The following is a 19,930-nucleotide window of genomic DNA, read 5'->3' as shown; positions in this document are numbered from 1 at the left end:
GGTAATAGCTTTAATGTTAGAATTACTAGCATCAGCACTGGCAGTGATACTGGAATTAATACCTGTCCTGACATCTATAATAATGTTGTTTCCTTCAGCCAGATTCCTCCCAGGGTGACATTTTGCATAGGTTTTGCTTAGAGGTGCTTTTGCTACAGCAGTACTTCCAGAGCGCATTAAGTTCACCACCAACCATCACTGCAGATTTTTCATTAGTAATGGTCTTTGCCAAGAATCTGATGAACGCCCTCCTCTCTGTGACACATCAGCTCCGTAATAAACATAAGTTGAGATGTTCCTTGATACACCGAAATCCCCTTTATCCTAACTCAGCACTAAGGAATAGGAAGAGAGCCTGTATCTGCTGTTTTTTACCTGCAGAAGATGCTCTGATAAAATAGTACATTTCCTGGACTCATAGAACTTTCAAAAATTCTCCTTCCTGTTTTTTTGGGAGCCAAGTAGTGATGGTATTAATCTCATTCACTGGAAATTTTGGAGTGTGAGGCATACTTTTGCTGCTGCAAACCCTAGCCATGTGGTTGTGCGTTCTCCTGAAGGAACGAATGCAGACCAGTTAAGACTTGCTGAAACTTTTGTGTTAAGTCACAGGCAAGTCTTCTTTTTTTGTTCCCATACAGCTTCTGTAATCAATAGTCATGAACGTTATGAGAAAAATAACAGAGCCTTTGGGATCCATCTGAATAGTGGAAGGATCTCAATGTCTTATCTTGTTTATGAAATCAATCGTTTCAGAATTTAAGATGCCTGATGGCACTGAATTGTTCCGCAGTGCTTGGAGATATCTATTCCCCTGAATTTTGCTGGTTTTCCTTAAGAAAAAAATTAAGGCACATTTATCATACAAGAAACATCTTATAAATATATTTCACAGCTGTATTTCCAATGGATGCACTCTCTGAGGATTACCATCTGTTCCAATTATTCCTTCATTGTTCTTGGTTTAAAGTGTGGCAGCTTTATAACTGCAGTGAAACTCTTCCTGTACATTTGTCTTTATTCATGATTTTAGCTTTTGTATCATTTTCCTCAGGGTGAGAAGGCTGTTGTCATGTAGCCAGTGGAAAAATATACTTAAAATGTTATCTATACGACAATCTGTCTGAGGTACTCGTAGCATAAAGAATCACAGTTCAAAGTGCAGTGGTCTTTCTCCCTTATTGGTGCCTGGTCTACCAAGCAACTGATGGACCAAATACTTCACCTGTTATATCCCTGTAAGGTGATATTGCCTTGAATAATTCCCCTGAAGACAATAAAATTGCATAGCTATTAACTGAACATGGCATGGCAAATGCATGTATGAGCAGTATGGAGATGCATATTATACAGGAAAAAGATCTGGCTGCCCAGTACCGATTATTCATGACAACACAGCATAAAAAACTGACACTATTTATAATTCTCTACAATTCGAAAATCTTGGAAATGGCACCAGATTTGCTAAAAAAAGGTCTACTGGAAAGAGCACACAGAGACTGGGAGTCCTAAGACTCTGCTTAGCTAAAAGCACTGAAATCCCTGATGCAGATTCAGAACCTTGCAATTGCTTCTCACTGTTCTTGTGTATTGCTCCGAGGTCATGAAATAGATCAGAAATTCATCTCCTTTCATGCAGCTTTCTTTGGGGTACATTGGACATGACATTTGTCCTGATCACTTCCACTTTCCCAGAGATACTACCTGACTTCTCAAACTAAACCGAATTTCAGTAGAGCGACTTGCACCTTGAGCAGCATGGAGAATACCCAGTTTGCTACGAATGGGATGCTCCAGAAGGCAAAGCAGGTCACTCCACCTCATTCTGCAGATGCAGCCTGCACTGCTATATTCCCTCTTGCTTGCAGAGACCGCTTGCGGATCAGCAGGGCAAGAGTAGATGTTTTGCCTAAAAGGAGGCTCCTAGGGCATGTTTCAATGAGAAAAGTTTCTAAAAGAGTAAGACATGATTCAAACGGCCATCTAACCTTCTGAAGGGGATAGTGCTGGATGTGCTCCACAACACCTGTGCTGGAAAGCATCTTACCAATAGGGGTTCCCACGCCGTAGCCTTTCGAATCAATGAGCCCCCCGATCTGGGTGAGATTGCAGTTTCTCTGAGTCACGTACTCTATGCTGGTCGACTCCATTAGCAGAGCATAGTCTGTTGTGAGCACACGCTGGATTCCCTCATCGTTGTTCTTCACCAGTGCTGTCTGCTGCCTGCTGCTCATGAACGCCCACATCTTCTCATATGTTGATATTTTGGATTTCTAAGGAGGGAAAATTAGGGCACAGAATCAAACCTGCACTCAAATTACACTTGTAAATATTCCTCAGCCTTTTGTTGTGACCAATACCAATAGCACACCTTGAATGAAAGAGAATTGGTAGCAGGGTTTTCCCTCCTGCAGCCTTTCTCTCTTACTGTGCTTTATGCTGAAGAATCTCTTTTTTCAATTCCTTTGCAGTGCCAGGAACTTCATTACTGACACAACTCTCGAGTGCTTTGACGTTTTTTGGGGTTAATGCTGTTACACGGATTACAGCACATAACCCAGCTAAAGTAGTGCAGCTGGACACTGTTGCACTCAGAAGCAGTGCTTCTGCCTGTCAGAGCAACACACTACTCCAAAAACCTGGCGATGAATAAAGTACTGACTCTTTCGTATTGCTATCACTTGCCTAGAAGTCATGTATTTCAAGAATAAAGCTTGAGAAAAAAACCCATAGCGGCTTCTGAGCAAACTTCTGCTTTCTGCTTTCCATTGCAATCAGACTTCATCCTTCTCCCGCGGAAGTTAAGGGGGGGGTTGCCAGGAGGAGTGTGTTTGTGTCCTGTGTCAATGTCCAGCTGCACAGGGAAGAGCGATGCCAGAAGCCCCAGCCACCTCCATACCGTGTTGAACATCCCTCCCTCCCCGCTCCTTTCCCTGCGCTGTGGGAGCCCACAAGGGACGCAGGCACCCAGCAGGGAAAGGCAGTGCCGGTGCCCCCTCGTTCCCACTTCTGCCTTTGTCGGAGGACATGAAAAGAGAAAATGAACCTGCTCAGGGATGTGCTGGAGCCCTGTGCCTGTGACCCTCAAGATGTGCTACCTACAAAGCAAAAAACCTTCAAGCGCTCGCACGGTACTAACATGATTAAACCTCTCTCTTCCTTTTATGCTCTCAAACATAATCTCTTTTGGATTAAATATCAAGGTAGACCTACAGAACAGCTGGACCATTAGAAACTGTCAATAGAAACGATCTTGTCTCAAGATGGCAAAGCCAACCATTGCCAAACTACTCTGTACTGCGGCCCAGCATGAGCCAGAAACACACAAACCAACTTTTTAACGTACATATGAGTTGAAGGTTCTCCACACGCTTATGTCTCCTCAATTCTGGGCAGTATATCCTCACTTCCCTCGTAGGCTCTATCTTCATTTTTTAGACATCATAGCTGATTTTAGGCTCCCTGTGTGGAGACCATATGTGCTTTTTAAACACCAGTGTCTGGGGGATTCCTGTGAGAAGTTCATTTTCTGGTTCTTTGAGCTTTAAATGTTAATATGCTTCACCTGTAAATTCAACACCTGTGAATGCCACCTAAATTCCATCTAAATTTGGTGAGCCACAGGATACCGCTAAACTTTGAAGATGGTTATGTGGATCTTTACTAGTAGAAACAATTTTTACTGCTAAGTTGGGAATATTTTTTGAAATTGATGACAAGTTTATGCGGTAGATTGAGTCTGATATTGAGTTTACTGGATTTGAATTTACTGAATTTACTGGATATTGAATTTACTGAATTTCCTTATTCAGACAAGTTTGAAAGAAAGATCTTAGCTTCTTGACTTGCCAGCTCCCATTTTTCTATCAGGATAGATCATATGCCAAATTCTGGCGTTTGAATTCTCATTGATTTCAGTTGAAACATGTCTGCACATCAGAAGGTAGGAGCTGGCAAGAGTTGCAACATGAGATTAAGATCTATTATCACAGAGGGGCAAAAAAGCAATAGAAGATCTATAGATGTGTTAAAAATAGAGCAGGACAGCAGTCTGGAGAAATATGTGTGTGTCACTATTTGTGGATGTGAAACATCTTGCCTTCAGTTGGACTTTTCCCAAATTTGGACATGCACACAGATGGTGAATCCTGACTGAGATCCTGCTGGCTTGCCTGCCTAGAACTCCATCCTCTCAGTGGAGCACTCCTTAACTGTCCAGGCCCTGTTTTCTGGGTATTTTCATCTGGTGTGGACAGATCTGGGATCTGTGTACAGAGAGGAGGACGAGTCTGAGGTTCCTTCAAAGTCAGAATTCCATTTTTTCCCCAAAATAACTTTAATTCCTTTTGTTTCCATTCCCCCCCCCACCCACACTACCTGGCTAGGCACCATAGTCACTGCGTCTTTAGCAATATTTTTTCTGGGGACACTATTACAACAGGGATATTAGTGTAAGGTATTGTGGAAAACCACAACTGTTAGTATATGCATTATGAACAAGACTAAATAAAAAGCGATGTAAGTTAGAACAAATGCAAATAGAGTTTTCAGAAAAGCAGTGGAAGTACCTCGCTTTCCTCATATGGTTCCTAACCTGCCTCACATCCAGTAGGTACATTGGGCAATATCATCTTTCAGGGGCTTCCTGCTGCTACTTTAAGCACAAAGTCCTAAACCAAAGCTCTTCAAGGTTTGCTTCGTGCCAGGATCTTTTTCTGCACTTGATGTCGTCAGAAATCCTTTTGCCATGTGTGTCTCTTACAGTCCTGAAAATCAGACTCATCTGGTCTTTGCATCTCATGTTCTATGTGACAGGCACTCTCTTGTTTCTCTCTCCTCCATAGTGAGTAACGCTTGGAGGATCATGGTTTTGCTTTAAAAAATGGTGTTCTGAAAGAGTTGTTTCTCTGGCTGTTTCTCTGGGCATTTCTCTGTTTAAGTACTGGGCATAGCACTTGAAATAAGAACCTTCCTTAGTGCAACCCAGCCCTGCACTACACTCCTGCAGGACATCTTAGCTGCTGTTGCGAGCTGGTCGTGCCAATTCCTCCTTTCCTTTTCCCTGTCACCATCACATCAGCACTCCCAGGTGGCAGGACTGTCTCTGCGGCACAGGCTGCCCATTGTGAAAAGCACCTTTCACCCCAGCTCAGCTGCTCCAGCCCTTGAATCGCAGGGGCATGGATGTCGCGGGTAGCCCTGGGCATTTGAGTGCTCTGAGTCCGTCACGGCATGGGGCAGCCCGGGGGAAGTTGTCCAGGCCAGTTCACAGCTCCCAAGAAAGAGGCAGAGTTATTTCAGGTGTCTTCTCTAGAATCAGTACGGCAAAGATGTTTTTTTTTAAACTATATGGTAATACACATGCAGAGCATGAATGGGAGTAACTGCTGCCCATAAACCCTTGCTCCTGCCTTCTCCTCATTCCCAGGTCTCTCACTGGTGTGTGAGCGTGTGTGTGCTTACTTAGCTCAAGAAGCATATGCAGTATTTTACAGTCCAAAGGAGGCAAAGTCATGCCCTCACAGAGCGTGCAGTCTTCCTTTTGCATACATAGGTACCTGTCATCTTTATCGTACAGAGATTTGATTGTTTTTTTAAGTTTTGGACCGTGTAAAAAAATCCTAATCTTGTGAGGATCTTGAAAGGCTTCCGTAATAAAAATAATAACACCTTTTATATAACCCTGTGTGTGTCTCACTGGTTTACAAGTGTGATAAATTGTATTTTTCATCTATCTTTCACTATGTCACCTTCACTCTGCCAGAGAATCCATCTCCATTCTTTACTAAAACCATTCTCCTTTCACTTATGTTTGTATATACGTGCATTTCAGGCACGAGTCAGCTAGCATGTATAGCATAGAAATATTTAATCACTTTGAAACTTTTTTTTAAAGGCTTACATTCTTTTAAGCCTACAAATTTTAACCTCAGCGATTAATAGTGCAAAAAAATCAGTGTAAAGCTGGAAAGAGCTCTAGAAATTTGTTCTGAACTTCTCATGCTGAAAGAAGCTATTTCCTCTGAAAACAGGTTTGGAAGGTTTCGCTCTGACACTGAACATGACTTCAGAATAGCAATGACAGTGACTGGGCAGCGAAGAGCTCGTAGACTAAGGGAGCTTCCCAGAGTCCTTCAGAAGGTGGCATAGGCTGCTTCCTACTGCCTCACATTCCCGATGGGAGTCCAGGACTTGCCTTACGCAATTTCCAGGATTATGTCCAGCTGGGTTTCCCAGCATATCTTAATGGAAATGTCAGCTCATCATTTCAAGAGCTGACTATAACGAGGCTCTGGAAAATGCTGTAGTTTGTGCATTTCTTTCAGGGTGGAAGCATTTCTATTCAGCCACAGGAGAGCCATTACAAGGCCAGTTCACCCCTGACAGCTCCATCAGGGGTAGCCTACCATCGCATCTGTTACGTGATTGAAACATCCTTGACAAGCATTCCTTTTGAGAGATGACCCAAATACTTTAGCCACGTCCCTTTTTTGTCTGCGTGCGTGGAAGCACTTTGCCTCGTGTGGAAGCAGAAGGGTTTGTGGTTAAAGCTCAGGCTGGAGCAGCAGGGGCTTGGGTTCCCAGCACCGGGGGCTGAAGCTGCTCACTCCTGCACGCACAAGTGTGGCACGACTACTATTTTGCCCCACATGCTGCTTCCCCATGGCCCTTCAGCCTCTTCAAAGGCATATTTGACTATCTATAAACACCATTCCTAGATGCTACAGTGAAAAGCGTGATACCAGTTCATTCAGGGCTTAACTTCCCTGCTGAGACTGCCGATGAAGCTGCTAATTAATTCTAATTGTCACGGGATTTTTCTGCGTATATGCTATATTTATAGCTTGTTGGCTTTTACGTTGACATTTTATGAGATTAACCCATTTTTTATGTAATTAATACTAATAGTGAAAAAAAAATTGCAGTTATCTACAAAGCAATTAGCCACAGAAAATGATCTTTTACTTACAGATGTCTTCATGTGTGTATGTGGCCCATATATTAATAGTCTGTGTAATATTGACCACGGACCATTTTAAAAAAGGGACAAAAAACCTTGCATTTTGACTGCCTGCAGTATTTTTCTGGTGCAAACATGACCTTCAGAAGTGATCTTAGCCAAGTGGCTGTAAGAAGCTGAGATCCCACCCTGAGAAGCAACCTGGAGCAGACTGTTCCCATGTCCATGCCCTCGTCCCCTTCAGATTCTCCCATCAAAGGCATGAGTTTGACCCTCACAGCAGTATAGCATCAGATTATTTCTCCATATGTCTTGGGGGAAAATCTCCCGTCTTTTACATTAATATTGCTGAAGAATCCTCTATGGATTTGGGCAAATGATGTATTTACCTATTATACTAATCCTTCCAAGTGTTACGATCCCACCTCACCCTTTAGCACTGGAGGGCCATGAGTCAGTCTGACCGTACAGAGCTGGCTGATGCCATCTTACCTTGAAGAAGGTCATTGTGGATCCATCTCTAACAGCCCCATACTCTATCTTGGTTTGCTTTGCCAAATCATCTGCTGAGTCGATGGGGGATTCCATCCTCTCCACAGTCAGGAAGGCAGCCAGGTTGGCAGTATAGGATGAGATTATGATTAAGGTGAAAAACCACCATATTCCTCCAACTATTCTGGTAGAAAGAGCTTTGGGCATCAGCTCTGATCCTGTTACAATATCATCAAAACAATCATATTAAAAGGGTGCTGAAAGATGCCTTTCCTGATACCACAGACTGTTTTTAGGCACAGAATGCTTTTATGAGCTGTAGCATGATAAAATGATTTAAACAATAATCTCACAGATGCACAGCTAACATTTATAATGGTAACACACTGTGAAGGGGATGTATGCCATGATACATGACAAATGGAGTTATCCTTGGGTCTAAGCCCCATTAGATCTCTGAGCTAATGCTCACTGTGATATTAACCTCTTACATCCCCAGCAAGCTACGCTAGTATTTTTGTCTGTTCCCTGAATCCCTTTTTGCCAGTGTACTGTAATCAATTTTTTAATTAGAGATCTGTAGCAGAATGCTACTCTGCTTACAAGCTACCTGGCAGAAATCCCTTACGAGAGAAACCTGCCCTGTGCATCCTATCGACACACCTAAGCAGAAACAGGGCGATCAATACGGTTCCAGTGAACTCATCGACCTGTGTGAACCTGAGCTCAGAACCCAGAACACGTCTTATTGCAAACGTGCGGTTTGAAAATTCAGAGGGTGAATGGACGTATCCTTTGGACCCACAGGGAAATGCAAAATTTTGGACAGTGTATTTAACACTCATTCCTGCTGAAAAGGTTTTAGCAGATCTGCCGGCATGTCACACGGACAAATATAAAAGTGATCTGCCATTGTCATAAAACCCTACAGAACAGTACGAGTGGGTGTTAAGTGCACTGAAACGGCTTCTAATCATCTCAGACAAACTGTATTTAAGCCTCACAGGCACTCATATTTCTAAGCATTCTGATGCAAGTTTTGTGCTGTTTTTTTTCTGGAGGCATCCCCACTGAACTTAGCTCATTCTGTGGGATTCAAGAATCTGGTTCAGCAAAGCACTTAGAGAGCCACCTGAATACTTTTGACTTCAAAGTTAAGCCTTTGCATAATTATCTTGTTGATGAAGGATGGACTTAAGAAAGTACTTAAGTGCCTGTGAATGGAGATCTCAGCACGTAAAGCTTTTCATGTGACAAACATATTTCTATCACTGGAAAAATGTGTTGACATATTGTCTCTCCCCAGCAATTTAATGATTTCTGTAAGAAATCTAAACATGTTACAGAGAATATTTTCAGACTTTGCATAAACTCTGAATGTGACTTTTGGGGGAAAGACCAAAAGGGTAAAAACTTTCCAAGCAACCAACAAACAGATTTAACTTAGCTTTGTAAACAAACACATAGACATGTCTCTCAAAGGTCAAAGCTAAGCATAGCCCAAGGGTTTGAGTAGGTTGACAGAATTGCCAAACTGCAAGAGCAGATGCTCTGCCTGTGCAGCCCTGTGCAGACCTGGTGCTGCATGGATTTCAAATTAAGCCAGCAGTCTAAAAGCAGAAACTCTCACTTGAAATTTCTGAGTCCAAATGTACCCGTTTCAAGAGCTGTAGCTCTGTCTGGATTTATGTTTGTGGTCTGTTGTATTTTTCTTGCTTTTCAGACTAGATTATTTTTTTCCAGTACGATGAAATCTCTTCCATTTTTGTATTGTTGCTCTCAGGAAAAATGTGTGTTTATTTCTAAGCTGGGGTTGACCTGCAAAAGCTGGCTTCTAGGAGCGCTGATTCAGGTCATCCTGAAGGTTTGGGTTTTTTTAAGCTTAGACAGCTATAAAAATATAATTTCTACACTTGGACCCTGACGTAATACCTAGCTCTGACATATACATCCCAGTAATGCACAATAGCCAGATACCTTGCAGATATCTTAACAAGCAACCATGAAATCTGCCGGCGCAGCCTTACAGCAGCACAAGAGAGTAGGCGGAGAACTCCTGTGTGCTCAATTTGTGGGGTGAGATGCCAAACCTCCTGTGATTTCCTCTAGCAAAAAGTTGTTTGGGAAAAAGCAGCAGAATACATTCAGTTCAATTAAGCTCAAGACGCCAGAGTGTATTAATTATGCAGTGAGCTACGGTTCTGCTTTTGTGAGGTGCTGAGCGCACTCTGCTCCCAGCTGAACCAAGCGAGCCCGGCATCTCTTTTGATCACTCCCATGATTATTTCAACGTTCACCTTTTCGAGGGCCTTGACTCCAGTGAAAAGCACTAATATATGCTCCACGCTCACCGCCTTTGCCCTGAGCCTTCTCCTTACCGGGATAGTCCTGGTCTGACCCATCGCTTGGCTGAACTGGGGCTCTGACGGATAGCTTGCCTTTCTGAAAGTGATGGTTTTTTTCTGAATGGATTGGATGAAATGTGCCCTGTTTGGATGCTTTCAGAGTATGCATAACACATCTGAGACTTTCAGGGGAAAAACAGGGGAAGTAACGTCTAAATAAAAAACGTTGCTAGCAAGACTCGGGGTTCAGAGACAATACTTGCTGAAGTCTCTCTAGTGCCTTTTTATGGCAGACATGACAGCCAATCCTGATCCAGACTTTGCTCACGCTCTGTAGAAAAGAGAAAGTCTGATCATCACATTTTAAAATTTAATAACAAGTGGCTTCCAATCAAGCATAACAAGCAGCTGCTGCCAACAAGAAAGAGCATAACGGTAGATGCAGAGTTTCACAACCATTCACATCATGTTCAAACTCTTCACATTAACAATGATGCACTTACAATCACACGCACCACAAGTTTGTACATGGAAACATTTGTGTTGCCTTACAAATGTTTTTTTTTTCTTTCTTTCTTTATTTCTCTCTCTCTCTCTCTCTCTCTCTCTCTCTTTCTTTCTTTTGTTTTGTTTTTAATCTTCTTGAAAGACAAGCAGAGTCTGGTTGGGGCTGACTGTCATGTACCCAAGGTAGTGGTAACGAGCAGACACTGCATCCCACAGTTTGCTGTGGATGGTGGTAAACTCCAAAAAAGGCAGTACATCGAAACACAGAATCCTGGGTCACTTTCACACACAGGGCAATCACAGTTATATACACACACCTGCCTGATACTGTAAAACCTCAGCCTGTGTTTTACTGATAAATTGGAAGGAAAACAAAACAAAAAAGCGAAACAGAACAGCTCTTCCTTCACCCAACCTCCTTCAAAGTAATTTCTGTGAGGAGGCTCTATATCCTGTCAATACATTAGTGCACCAATAAAAGCAAGTGCATCTTAGGTATAATACAAAACTTATTCTCAAGCATATCTAGGAAAAATCCTCATCATGTTTTGTTTTTTTTTTTACTGCTACTCATTTCTGTTAAAGAGGGAAGAATAAACTGTACCTGGATGAATGCAGAGATGATTTTATTTTCCTTACTTAAATGTTTAGGAATTTAATACCAAGGTACTGCTGGGCTTTCCTCTGAATTGCCTTTTTAGTTGTTGCTGTGGGGTGGGGTTTTTTTTGTTCAGTTTTGATTCAACTTGAAATGTTTGTCAGAAAATATTTTCATTCTTTTCAGTGGACCCCAGTTTTGGTGAATAGTGATTTAACTGGAAACCTTAGAACATACACGCCATAAACAAATGTGTTTAGTACACATATCTGTTTGACTTCCCACATGGAGTAAGCTTCACTGCCCTTCCTTGTCAACTGAGCAAAACGTCAGCTGTTTCCAAAATCATCACCAACAGGGACTTGTGACTGGGTTAAGTTAATGCTTCTAGGGTTGGATGCATTTACAGAAGGATGGGACTCATACCTGCAGAAAAGCCATAGAAAAAAAAGTTTGGGTTTGGTTTTGGTTTTAAACAAAGTGTTTGACAAATGCCAACAAACTTAACAACCTTTCTGAAGAAAGAGCATCTTTTTTTTTTTTTGTTTGGCAGTTAAAACAGTTTTTCTAGGGTAGCTAAGGCTGTTACTGCTTCCGTTGGGATGGAGCCCAACCTTTTCCTGTCGCCAAACCTCTTGTACCAATACACTCAACTTCAGCATGAAGCACTTCATATCCCTCCTGTCATTATTTTACGTTTCAGCTCCAGAAACTCCCGTGTGGCCCTGTCCGCTTCCCTTTCTCTCAGGTGCTTCCCCTCCTGCCTCCTGCTGCCGCCCTGTTCTGGGTTTCACAGGGTCCCCTCCTCTGCCTGCTCCTGGTGGCAGCAGCACGTCGTTTTCTTCCTTTCTTCTACCGCTTAGTTTCTGAGATCGGGTTTTACAGTATATGCTGTATTTACAGAGGGTGGAGTTTACCAGCACAGAAGCCCTTGAGCAGACTGTGGGACGTGTGCGATAACGAAGTGTAACCGGTGTACCTTGCTGCATGAGAGCTCCAACTCCAAACCAGAAACTATTTAGTAAAGTAAAATTGTTTTCCACCACATCTGAGTCTGGATTGCACGGGTGGGGGTTATACCATTCATATGGTGTAAACCTGTGGCAGTTAACAGAAACAATCTGTAAACATCAAATAGAGTACACACAGCGGCAGCAAACCTGCTGAACAACGCACAAAGAGAGGAGGTTAATGAAGGGAAGGCGAAAAAAGAAAACCCCAGCTGAAAGGCTGTCTGCGGGACGTCTCGCAGCTGCCTCCTGCAAGCTGTGGAGCTGTGCTGCGGGGCCAAGAGCCCTTCGCACGGTCCCGGACCCAGCACCGGCCTACGCCTTGCTCCCTCCTCCCGTGCTGGGCTTAGAGGCTGCCGCAACGCCCCACGGCTCTCCTTCCCACACCGCCAGCAGACAGACAGACAGACATTTGCAGGGGCTGGGGGTGGGTGGAGGGACAACTGGAAGCCACGTAGCTGTTCCTTAGTAAGGCCTTTAGAAAATACTGAAGGACTAGCAGACCTCTAAAGGCAACCATGGCCAGCTGTACGTAGTTGAGATGCTGGATGCTGAACGCGCTCTGCCTGCCGAAGTCATTTGAAGGCATTTGGGAGCAATCGCAGGGCCCGAAAGGCGTAGGGCCACGTTGTCAGCATTGCGGGAAGAGAATTACGCAGAGGATTATTGCCTTTAACGGAAGAACTCCACTCTGTTCCCTGCACACGCCGTCCTGCAACTGCAAGCGCTGCCCCTCCTGCCCCTCCATCTTGGCAGAGCTGCCTTAAGGACCACGTCTCCCCAAGGTGCCTCGACTGCTGCTGCTTCCCACCCCTGCCGGGCTTGCTGCACGCTTTCTCATGAAGTTTATGAATCTGGCTTTAATTGACAATGTCTCGCCGATACATTTTAATTACTGTTTCAACAATATAATTAAGCACTGAGTTTATGCAGGGTTGCAAGCAGAGGGCCTTGCTTAGCTGGAGTAATGAGCTCTGATAGTAATGAACCCACTAACTGAAACAGTAAGTAGCTTAGGATGCCATTAGCTGCACAATATTACCATTACTAGTATCGTGGTATTAAAAATTGTGACACAAGGCGCAATTTTCAGATTCAAGATACAACAGTTCTGCATACACTGGTTTAAAAAAAAAGCAGTTATCGGGTTATATGTTTCAAATTTGTGCTGGAATAATGGAAACAACTGTTGTGGAGTAACAAAATTGGTCCCAACTCAGTTCGTGCACACGTGGGGAAACACATCCTTAACAAGAGACCCAGAGTTAGGACCTGTAGGTTGCCTGAGCTGCCGACCGCCATAGAAGTGAAGAGGTCCCATGCTGAGCGTTCACCCACAGGGTCCTCGAGTATAGTTAACATGGGACTGTAAGAACGTGCACAAATAACTCCGCCCGACCTGACTGGGAAGCCCGAGGCTGGGGTCTTGTATCGTTTCAGGCAGCACAACAACCACGTTCAGTAGGTTGGACAAAATGTCTCCATCACCAAAAGAGCAAAACGGCAGTTGCTAGAAAGTGGCAATGAAATTCTGGCAGCAAAACTCTTTCTGCCAGACTGGAAAGATTTTTATAGCCGTGGGTATATATTTTAATGTGGTACTAGGGTATATGTTTCTTTTTCACCTTGAAACAAAGCTGATTTTCTTCTTGTGTTTCTATTGCTGTGCTGAACTCTAAGAAGAGGCTGGTTTACAATTCTGCTTTGCTTCACTGCTCAGGCCTTCTGTTTTCCTGTCCTGGTTCCTGTTTCTGTTTCCTGTCCCCTGGTTTTCTCCCTCTTTGGACCTTCAGCAGTGGCTATGCTGAAGTTTCTGATAAAGATGAGATGTTCAAGGTCGCCTAAGCAACCTATATAGGCTCTGTGTGACATTATTCACCTCTGGTGGTGACCTCAGCTACCTAGCGCTACCATCGACTCCAACAGCACAGCTGATATGGCATTAGCAGTAAAGGGAAATTTTGGCAGAAAGTGCCACGTTCATTCACTGAACAGGAAAAGAGCTTTGTCAGTCTGTAAACCTTCACAGTGATAAAAGCTTCAGTGTTTGAGTTTAAAAATTAATGTAACAATGACAGGGCTACATAAGGCTCAAAGACAAATGAGAAATTATTCAGTTGCCAAAAAGTCTGAAGAAAGAACTGGAAGATTATCCCAGTCTGTGGAAATTATTCCCAAGTATTTGTCTTCCATGAACTGATGTCAAAATACTGTTAACCATTTAATTTACTATGGCAGTGTTAAAAAGTGGATGCTTACTGAGGTTCTTAAAACTAATCTAACCAATATTTGCTGAAACACTTGGCAAATCTTGCAGAAATCTTGACGTATTTGAAGATATGAAGAGCTCTAGACATAGACTGTAAGAATTGCTTAGCTTCTTGTAGTAAATTAAAATTTATGAAGTCTAAAGTAAATTAAGATGACATGTGAACACAGTTTTGTGTACTTCAGCCTATATAGTCACAATCTAGGCTCTGCTTTTAGGCATCGGTTCAAAAAAAGCATTTATGTCAGAAAAAATGTAACCATTCAGAAAATGATGTTAACTACTTTGCTGAACTAGTGGGTTCTTTTCCTCTTTTCCTAAAATAGGTGGGTTATGAGAATGATATGCAAACTTGATATATTTAAGTTGTTACAAGTTGGGCTTTGTGCTGTGTATTATGAATGTGGGGGCGTCTATACCTTCAACGACGTGTCAGCCTTTTAGATAATTTTAGCCACATTTGGCAAATAGGTAGAGGCCTTAGAGGTTATTACGCTCCTACAAGTGTTGTGAAACATTGCAGTGGTAGCCCCACTAGGAGAGAAGCTGCAGGATGAGCTCACAACTTGTTACGTATTAGTTAATCCGCATGGGAAAGATCGCCTATAAATCCTTCAGCTGCAGGGAAAGCAAACAAACAGACAAACAAACTTCAACTGGCGATCGCAATTCACCATGAGACACCAATCTGCAGGGAAATCAGGGTCCATTAGTTACGCTGCTCCTGGAACTACTGCTTTTTAGAAAGATTTAAGAAACAAAACATAACACAGTTACATAGGACAAACCTATGGATTTGCCCAAAGGCTACACTCTGATTTGGAGCAATATTTAACAGCCATGAGAGAAAAGCAAACAGGTTTCACAGCTGATGATTTGTGAGTTTCCCGGTGCATTTCCCTTTGGTTTGCTCCTGGCCACGCATCTGCATGTAGGCAGCTCTGCGAGCAGACAGATGAACCCCGATGCTTATTTGTTCTTGCAAAGTTGATGCTGTTATTTTAAAAAATTAAAGTGCGGAGGATAACTCAGGCTTTGTATTCCCTTCTGCCTGTTCTGAGGTGGAGAGGACTGTGGGATGTTTTTAGTCTTGGCACACAACCGCAGAAAAGTCAATCTGTCACAGTCGAGCAGATTTAATATTAGTCATGAATGAGATCATGATTTGCGTACAGTAAGAGTTCTTATTTATGGTACAGTGAGCCACTGCAAGAGCTTGTGGGAAGTAATGACTAATTGTATACAGTCCCATAGCTGCCAGGGATGGATGAACTCTTTCTTTTCACGTAGGGCCAACACTAATAAGTTAACCCATGACCTCTCCTCCTCTGATTCCCTCCTCCTTCTCCACAGTCCTAGCAGTTTAAAGGAAAAAGCAAATCCCACAAATTTCTGTACTTTGGTACTGGTATAGAAACATGCAAACAAGCAAAGCGTTCCCATAGGTTGTCTATCTGGAACAAGGGTTGTTCAGTGAACCATGGAGAAATGTATGTTTGAGGCCAGTCACTCTCATCAGGACCGGTCTTGTGAATAAAGGTTTTGCAGGGCTGTGTCTCTTGATTAAAAGAAAACAGTGAATCAGAGGAAAAGCAGCAAGAGCTTCAGTTGGCCTGGCTCACACAGAAGTGGAAGTCAGGCACAATGTGCTATATTATCAGAATTAATGATTCTGATTACAATTATTTTATGACTTTTGAATGAGGTATATGTACGCATACGTTGCAGCATACACATTATTGCTTACGTCTTAAAGTTGAATGCCATCATTTGAAATAAAAACTGCAGCATTTCTGTTACTTTTGCTGTGATGTGAATGTGTGGACTTCCAATGATTAATCACTTCAGTTCTTATATTTCATAGTATAAATGTTTTCTCAGGCTATTTTCCATGCGCTTTATTAATGTGGAATATTATGTTGATGTATATGCAAATCAATACACAACAGAAGTGGGGAAAAGCTTGATTAGGGATCCTCAGTAAATAAAACCAAAACATGAATCTCTGTGAAGCACTAGTAAAGATATTTATGTTTTAAATTATGAATAGGAAAAAATGAAGGATGGGATGAGATTAAATAAACATATTTGGAAATTAGATTCCAAGGTCGCTATCTGAAGAAAAGGACAATAACTATGCCAGTTCAGAGTCCAGGTTTATTGAGGAGTATACAAAAAGGTATGCTTCAAACGATCAATTTCCTCTAACAAGTTTCTAAGTTCATTTTCCTTCAAATTTGGTTTGCTCTCATTCAAAGCCCTAGAGCAACTGACTCCTGGACTGTGGTCCATGGTGTCTGAGGCCATGATAAGTAGCTCGTATCCGGTTTGTGAAACCATATCAGCTGTTCAGAATTTTTAAGGTAAAGCTCAATCGTAAGGGTATAGAGTACTCTGCTGCCTCTCTGGAGATGTGACTGTGGTCCACTGGCCCAGAACCTTTGTGGCACACCTGCCTTTGAGAACTTTATGAGCTTTTGGCTTCATTTGGAAAAGTGGTGCGTATGTGTTTATTTCCTGATTTTTTGGAATAGGGAACATCACTGGGAGCCTGCCACTGACAGGCAGGGTGCGCCTCAGGACTGCGCAGGGAGAGAGCCTGGGGTATACTTCACCTTGCAGATTGTCCCCTTTGGTTCCCAGTCACGTTATCTCTTATTTTCAAGGGGAAGTTAGCTGAGCTAATTAACATCCTTCAGCAAAAATACGTTCACATCCTCTTTCTTACCTTTTAACTGTATGCACTGCTAGTGGAAAAGAGAAGTGCTTACATGCAAGTAATATAAACTGCTTTGCAACATGCAGTCTGCCGAGGTGCTGTGTACTGGCAAAGAAAGGCTGACGCATTTCATTGGATATTTCTGTCCATTCAGCCCTTAAGGAAAGTAGAATCTCATCACATTGCAATATACAAAAGTGATAGCAGTGTAGATGTGAAAATACCAAGAGACTTTCTAGAACGTTATGCTTTAGGACTGGATAAAACCCTTAGGATAGTATTATACTGTGTCTACTTTGCAGAGCGCATGCAACACCTATGGGAGGACAGGTAGTTAATGTGGATGCATCTAAAACTACTTTTGTGACTTACCTTGCAATGACAAAGAGGACGCAACTGACTCCAAGGCAGGCTAGGAGAACATACATCCAAATATCAGGAGAAAGAGGGTTTAAAAAGGAGAAAACACCAGGGTTTGTCCCGTTGGGCTTCCGGTACAAGATACTGATTCCCAGCGTCATGAAGGGCTTGGAAAAATCAATTACTTTCTCTCTTACATAGGTAATAGTGAGAGGAGCAACGGCCAGATCAGCTTTCTGAAAACACAAATGGGAAAATACTCATTCTTTTTCATGTTCAGCAAACGCAATACTATTCCTTCCATTTTTCCCCCCAAGCATTAAAAACTAAACCAAATTTGACTATAAATCTGAAGTGTGTGACAAAATTTAACATTGCTAGGCTATTACTGGGTACATGATATTCATCTCTCTCTTTTTGCAGGCAGAGGGATATTCGTGACTTTCATGTGAGTAGGAGAGGTGTGATGTGGGGCTCAGTCCTGCGCAAGGGGGCAGACTGCCAGTGAGGACTGGCAGAGCATCTGGGCGGGGGCTACATCCACAGATCAGAGGTGAGCTTGGCATTGAAGTTTGTAGCCAAGGGGTGGGCAGGACCTGTGCTAGCTCAGTGCCCGCTGCCCCACCCCAGGTGGAGGTTCCCCCCAACACACGCGAACTGTTGGTTCAGACATACTGACGCGACTTCCTACTCTGACAAGTGGCAATAAAGACAGAGCAGAGGCTCTAAAAAAAAGGAAAACCAATGCAAACATTTCATTTAGGCTGGCTTCATACAAAATACCACAGGTGAAAGGAGAATAAAGAGAGAAGGATTCAATCTTACATGATCTATGAGTTCTTTGACCATCCCATTCCACTCTCCTTTGTCATTCTGGGCTCCATATTTACCATCAGAAACTAGTTTGACCTCATAGATGAAGCCCAAAATATTTGACAGCTCCTTTAGTAAGTCCAGGCAATAACCCTCGAATCTGTCATTTCCATACAAGGGCTTGTCAGACTTCTTGTACATAACATAGGGATCTTCCTATAGAAAAAGACAGTAGACATGTAGCAATAGAAATGAGGCTTGTTTCAGATTATATCAGCTTCTCTAAATTATGTGAATATTTTATAAATGGATTGCAATTACACGGAAACCAGTAATTTACCGTGTCCATTAAAACCTGGTTTAGGTGTGTTAACAAGTTGACTGAATCAATTAATGATAAGCATAAACGCCCTAATTTTCAGTGGAACAGACCATTCAAAGCTCCCATGAGCTTTAATTAAAGTAGTGCTTAGCAGCTCCAAAATCAGATACAAGGTCTGTACTCTACATTGTCCCACCCTAAGGGACAGGAAGGGATGCTGAAGGAGAGAGAAGCCTAAATAACAGAAGAAGGAGAATCTAAAACTGGATATTCTGTGATAAATAAATCTTTATTAAAAAAAATCTTCAAATGTATAAAATAGCTGTGAGTTGAGCAGGTATTCATATGAGAGAATGGAGAACAGCACCAGTAGATTGCAAACTACCTTGTTGCTTTTCTTTTTAAAGGATTTTGGACAGAATGTCAGGGCAAGCAGGTTTCTGCAGTTTAATGTGGCAATAGAAGAGGAGTGTAGAGGGACCCTTTGAGTGCTTTCCCTCCTGAGGAATTAGGCAGAGTAATTGAAAAAAGTGGCATTACTGGCCAGGCAGAAAGCATGAGGCTGAACAACTTCTGAACACCCAGTTGCATATTTTCCATTTATCATAGTAAGGTCATACCTCAATCTGTCTATCCACTGTTTGCTCCTTTCTTTCAGTCCTCTTCGTCTCACTTTCAGTAAAAAGCAAGGATGTATAAACACAGACTGCAAAGCTGAGTATTTGCGTGCGTTAATTCTTCGGGGAAAAAAAAGCATGCAGGGGTCATCTCTGAAATATTGAAGTAAGCTAAACAATTTTGGAGGTGGAGGTTCCTGAAAGGTTCCATTGGCAATGGGGCATTTTTGAATCCATCTTGTGGATGGATGAATGTGTATGTCGATTCCGAGTCTAAATCAAGAAATTTGCTTGCAAACAGGGTACTTTAACAAAACATTGTTTAGCGTGGAGGAAAACAGCCGTGGAGTGCAGGGCGGAGGTGGCAAAGGTGGCCACAGAGAGCCACCATCAGCAACACCTGCATCCTACAGTGCGGGTGGTGGTGCCACCTCTGCCCAGCGAGACTTACCAAAATGGTGGTGACAATAAGCGTCCGGTTAGCCAAGGAATCTGTGATGTTGGTCGATCGGTCCTTGTTGCTGTCTGTCATGTTAAGGCCACTGTATGAGTTCCAAACCCCAATCTGCGCAAAAGAGAGCAGGTGAGCGGCTGCCTAGCCCCAGCAAGCCGAAACATTTCCCTAAACGCTTACCGCCTAGGAAGAGCGCTCTGGTTCTAGTCACCACAGAAAGAGACAGCAGCAGCACAAAAAGCTAGAGAAGGGAAACAGCTGTAGATCTGAATAAGGCAGCAACATCAAATGGCTGATTTAGAAAACACAGGGAACATATCGCCCTTTCAAAAGCAGGTGGAAATGAGTAAGCTGTAAGAGTATAAGGCATGTCAATACAGTGGTGTATTAGCCAATTTGCTACAGAAGTGGAACACGTTGACTTTGTTTCCTGCTAAAAAATGTCAAATGTCTATTTTTCTGT

General features: G+C 42.7%; 1 protein-coding gene across 6 annotated transcripts in view; it reads right to left on the bottom strand.

The window, feature by feature from the left end:
* GRIK1 (glutamate ionotropic receptor kainate type subunit 1) overlaps positions 1–19,930 on the bottom strand; it is a 174,346-nt gene that overhangs the window by 13,532 nt on the left and 140,884 nt on the right. For 4 of the 6 annotated variants that reach the window (XM_054201258.1, XM_054201267.1, XM_054201287.1 and 1 more), the window contains exons 9-14: positions 19,465–19,578; positions 18,087–18,290; positions 17,274–17,497; positions 11,883–12,001; positions 7,454–7,671; positions 2,048–2,273 (exon numbers count right to left, since the gene is read on the bottom strand). In XM_054201258.1, coding sequence (XP_054057233.1) covers positions 2,048–2,273; positions 7,454–7,671; positions 11,883–12,001; positions 17,274–17,497; positions 18,087–18,290; positions 19,465–19,578 — 1,105 coding nt within the window. Of the gene's footprint in view, positions 1–2,047; positions 2,274–7,453; positions 7,672–11,275; positions 11,330–11,882; positions 12,002–17,273; positions 17,498–18,086; positions 18,291–19,464; positions 19,579–19,930 lie in introns of those variants that run through there. The other 2 variants (XR_008466406.1, XM_054201297.1) reach the window with 2 other exon arrangements.

Source organism: Rissa tridactyla, chromosome 1 (assembly GCF_028500815.1).
Source record: "Rissa tridactyla isolate bRisTri1 chromosome 1, bRisTri1.patW.cur.20221130, whole genome shotgun sequence".
Taxonomy (NCBI): domain Eukaryota; kingdom Metazoa; phylum Chordata; class Aves; order Charadriiformes; family Laridae; genus Rissa; species Rissa tridactyla.
Note: the sequence above shows the minus strand (reverse complement) of the source record. Positions and strands in the feature narration are given on the sequence as shown.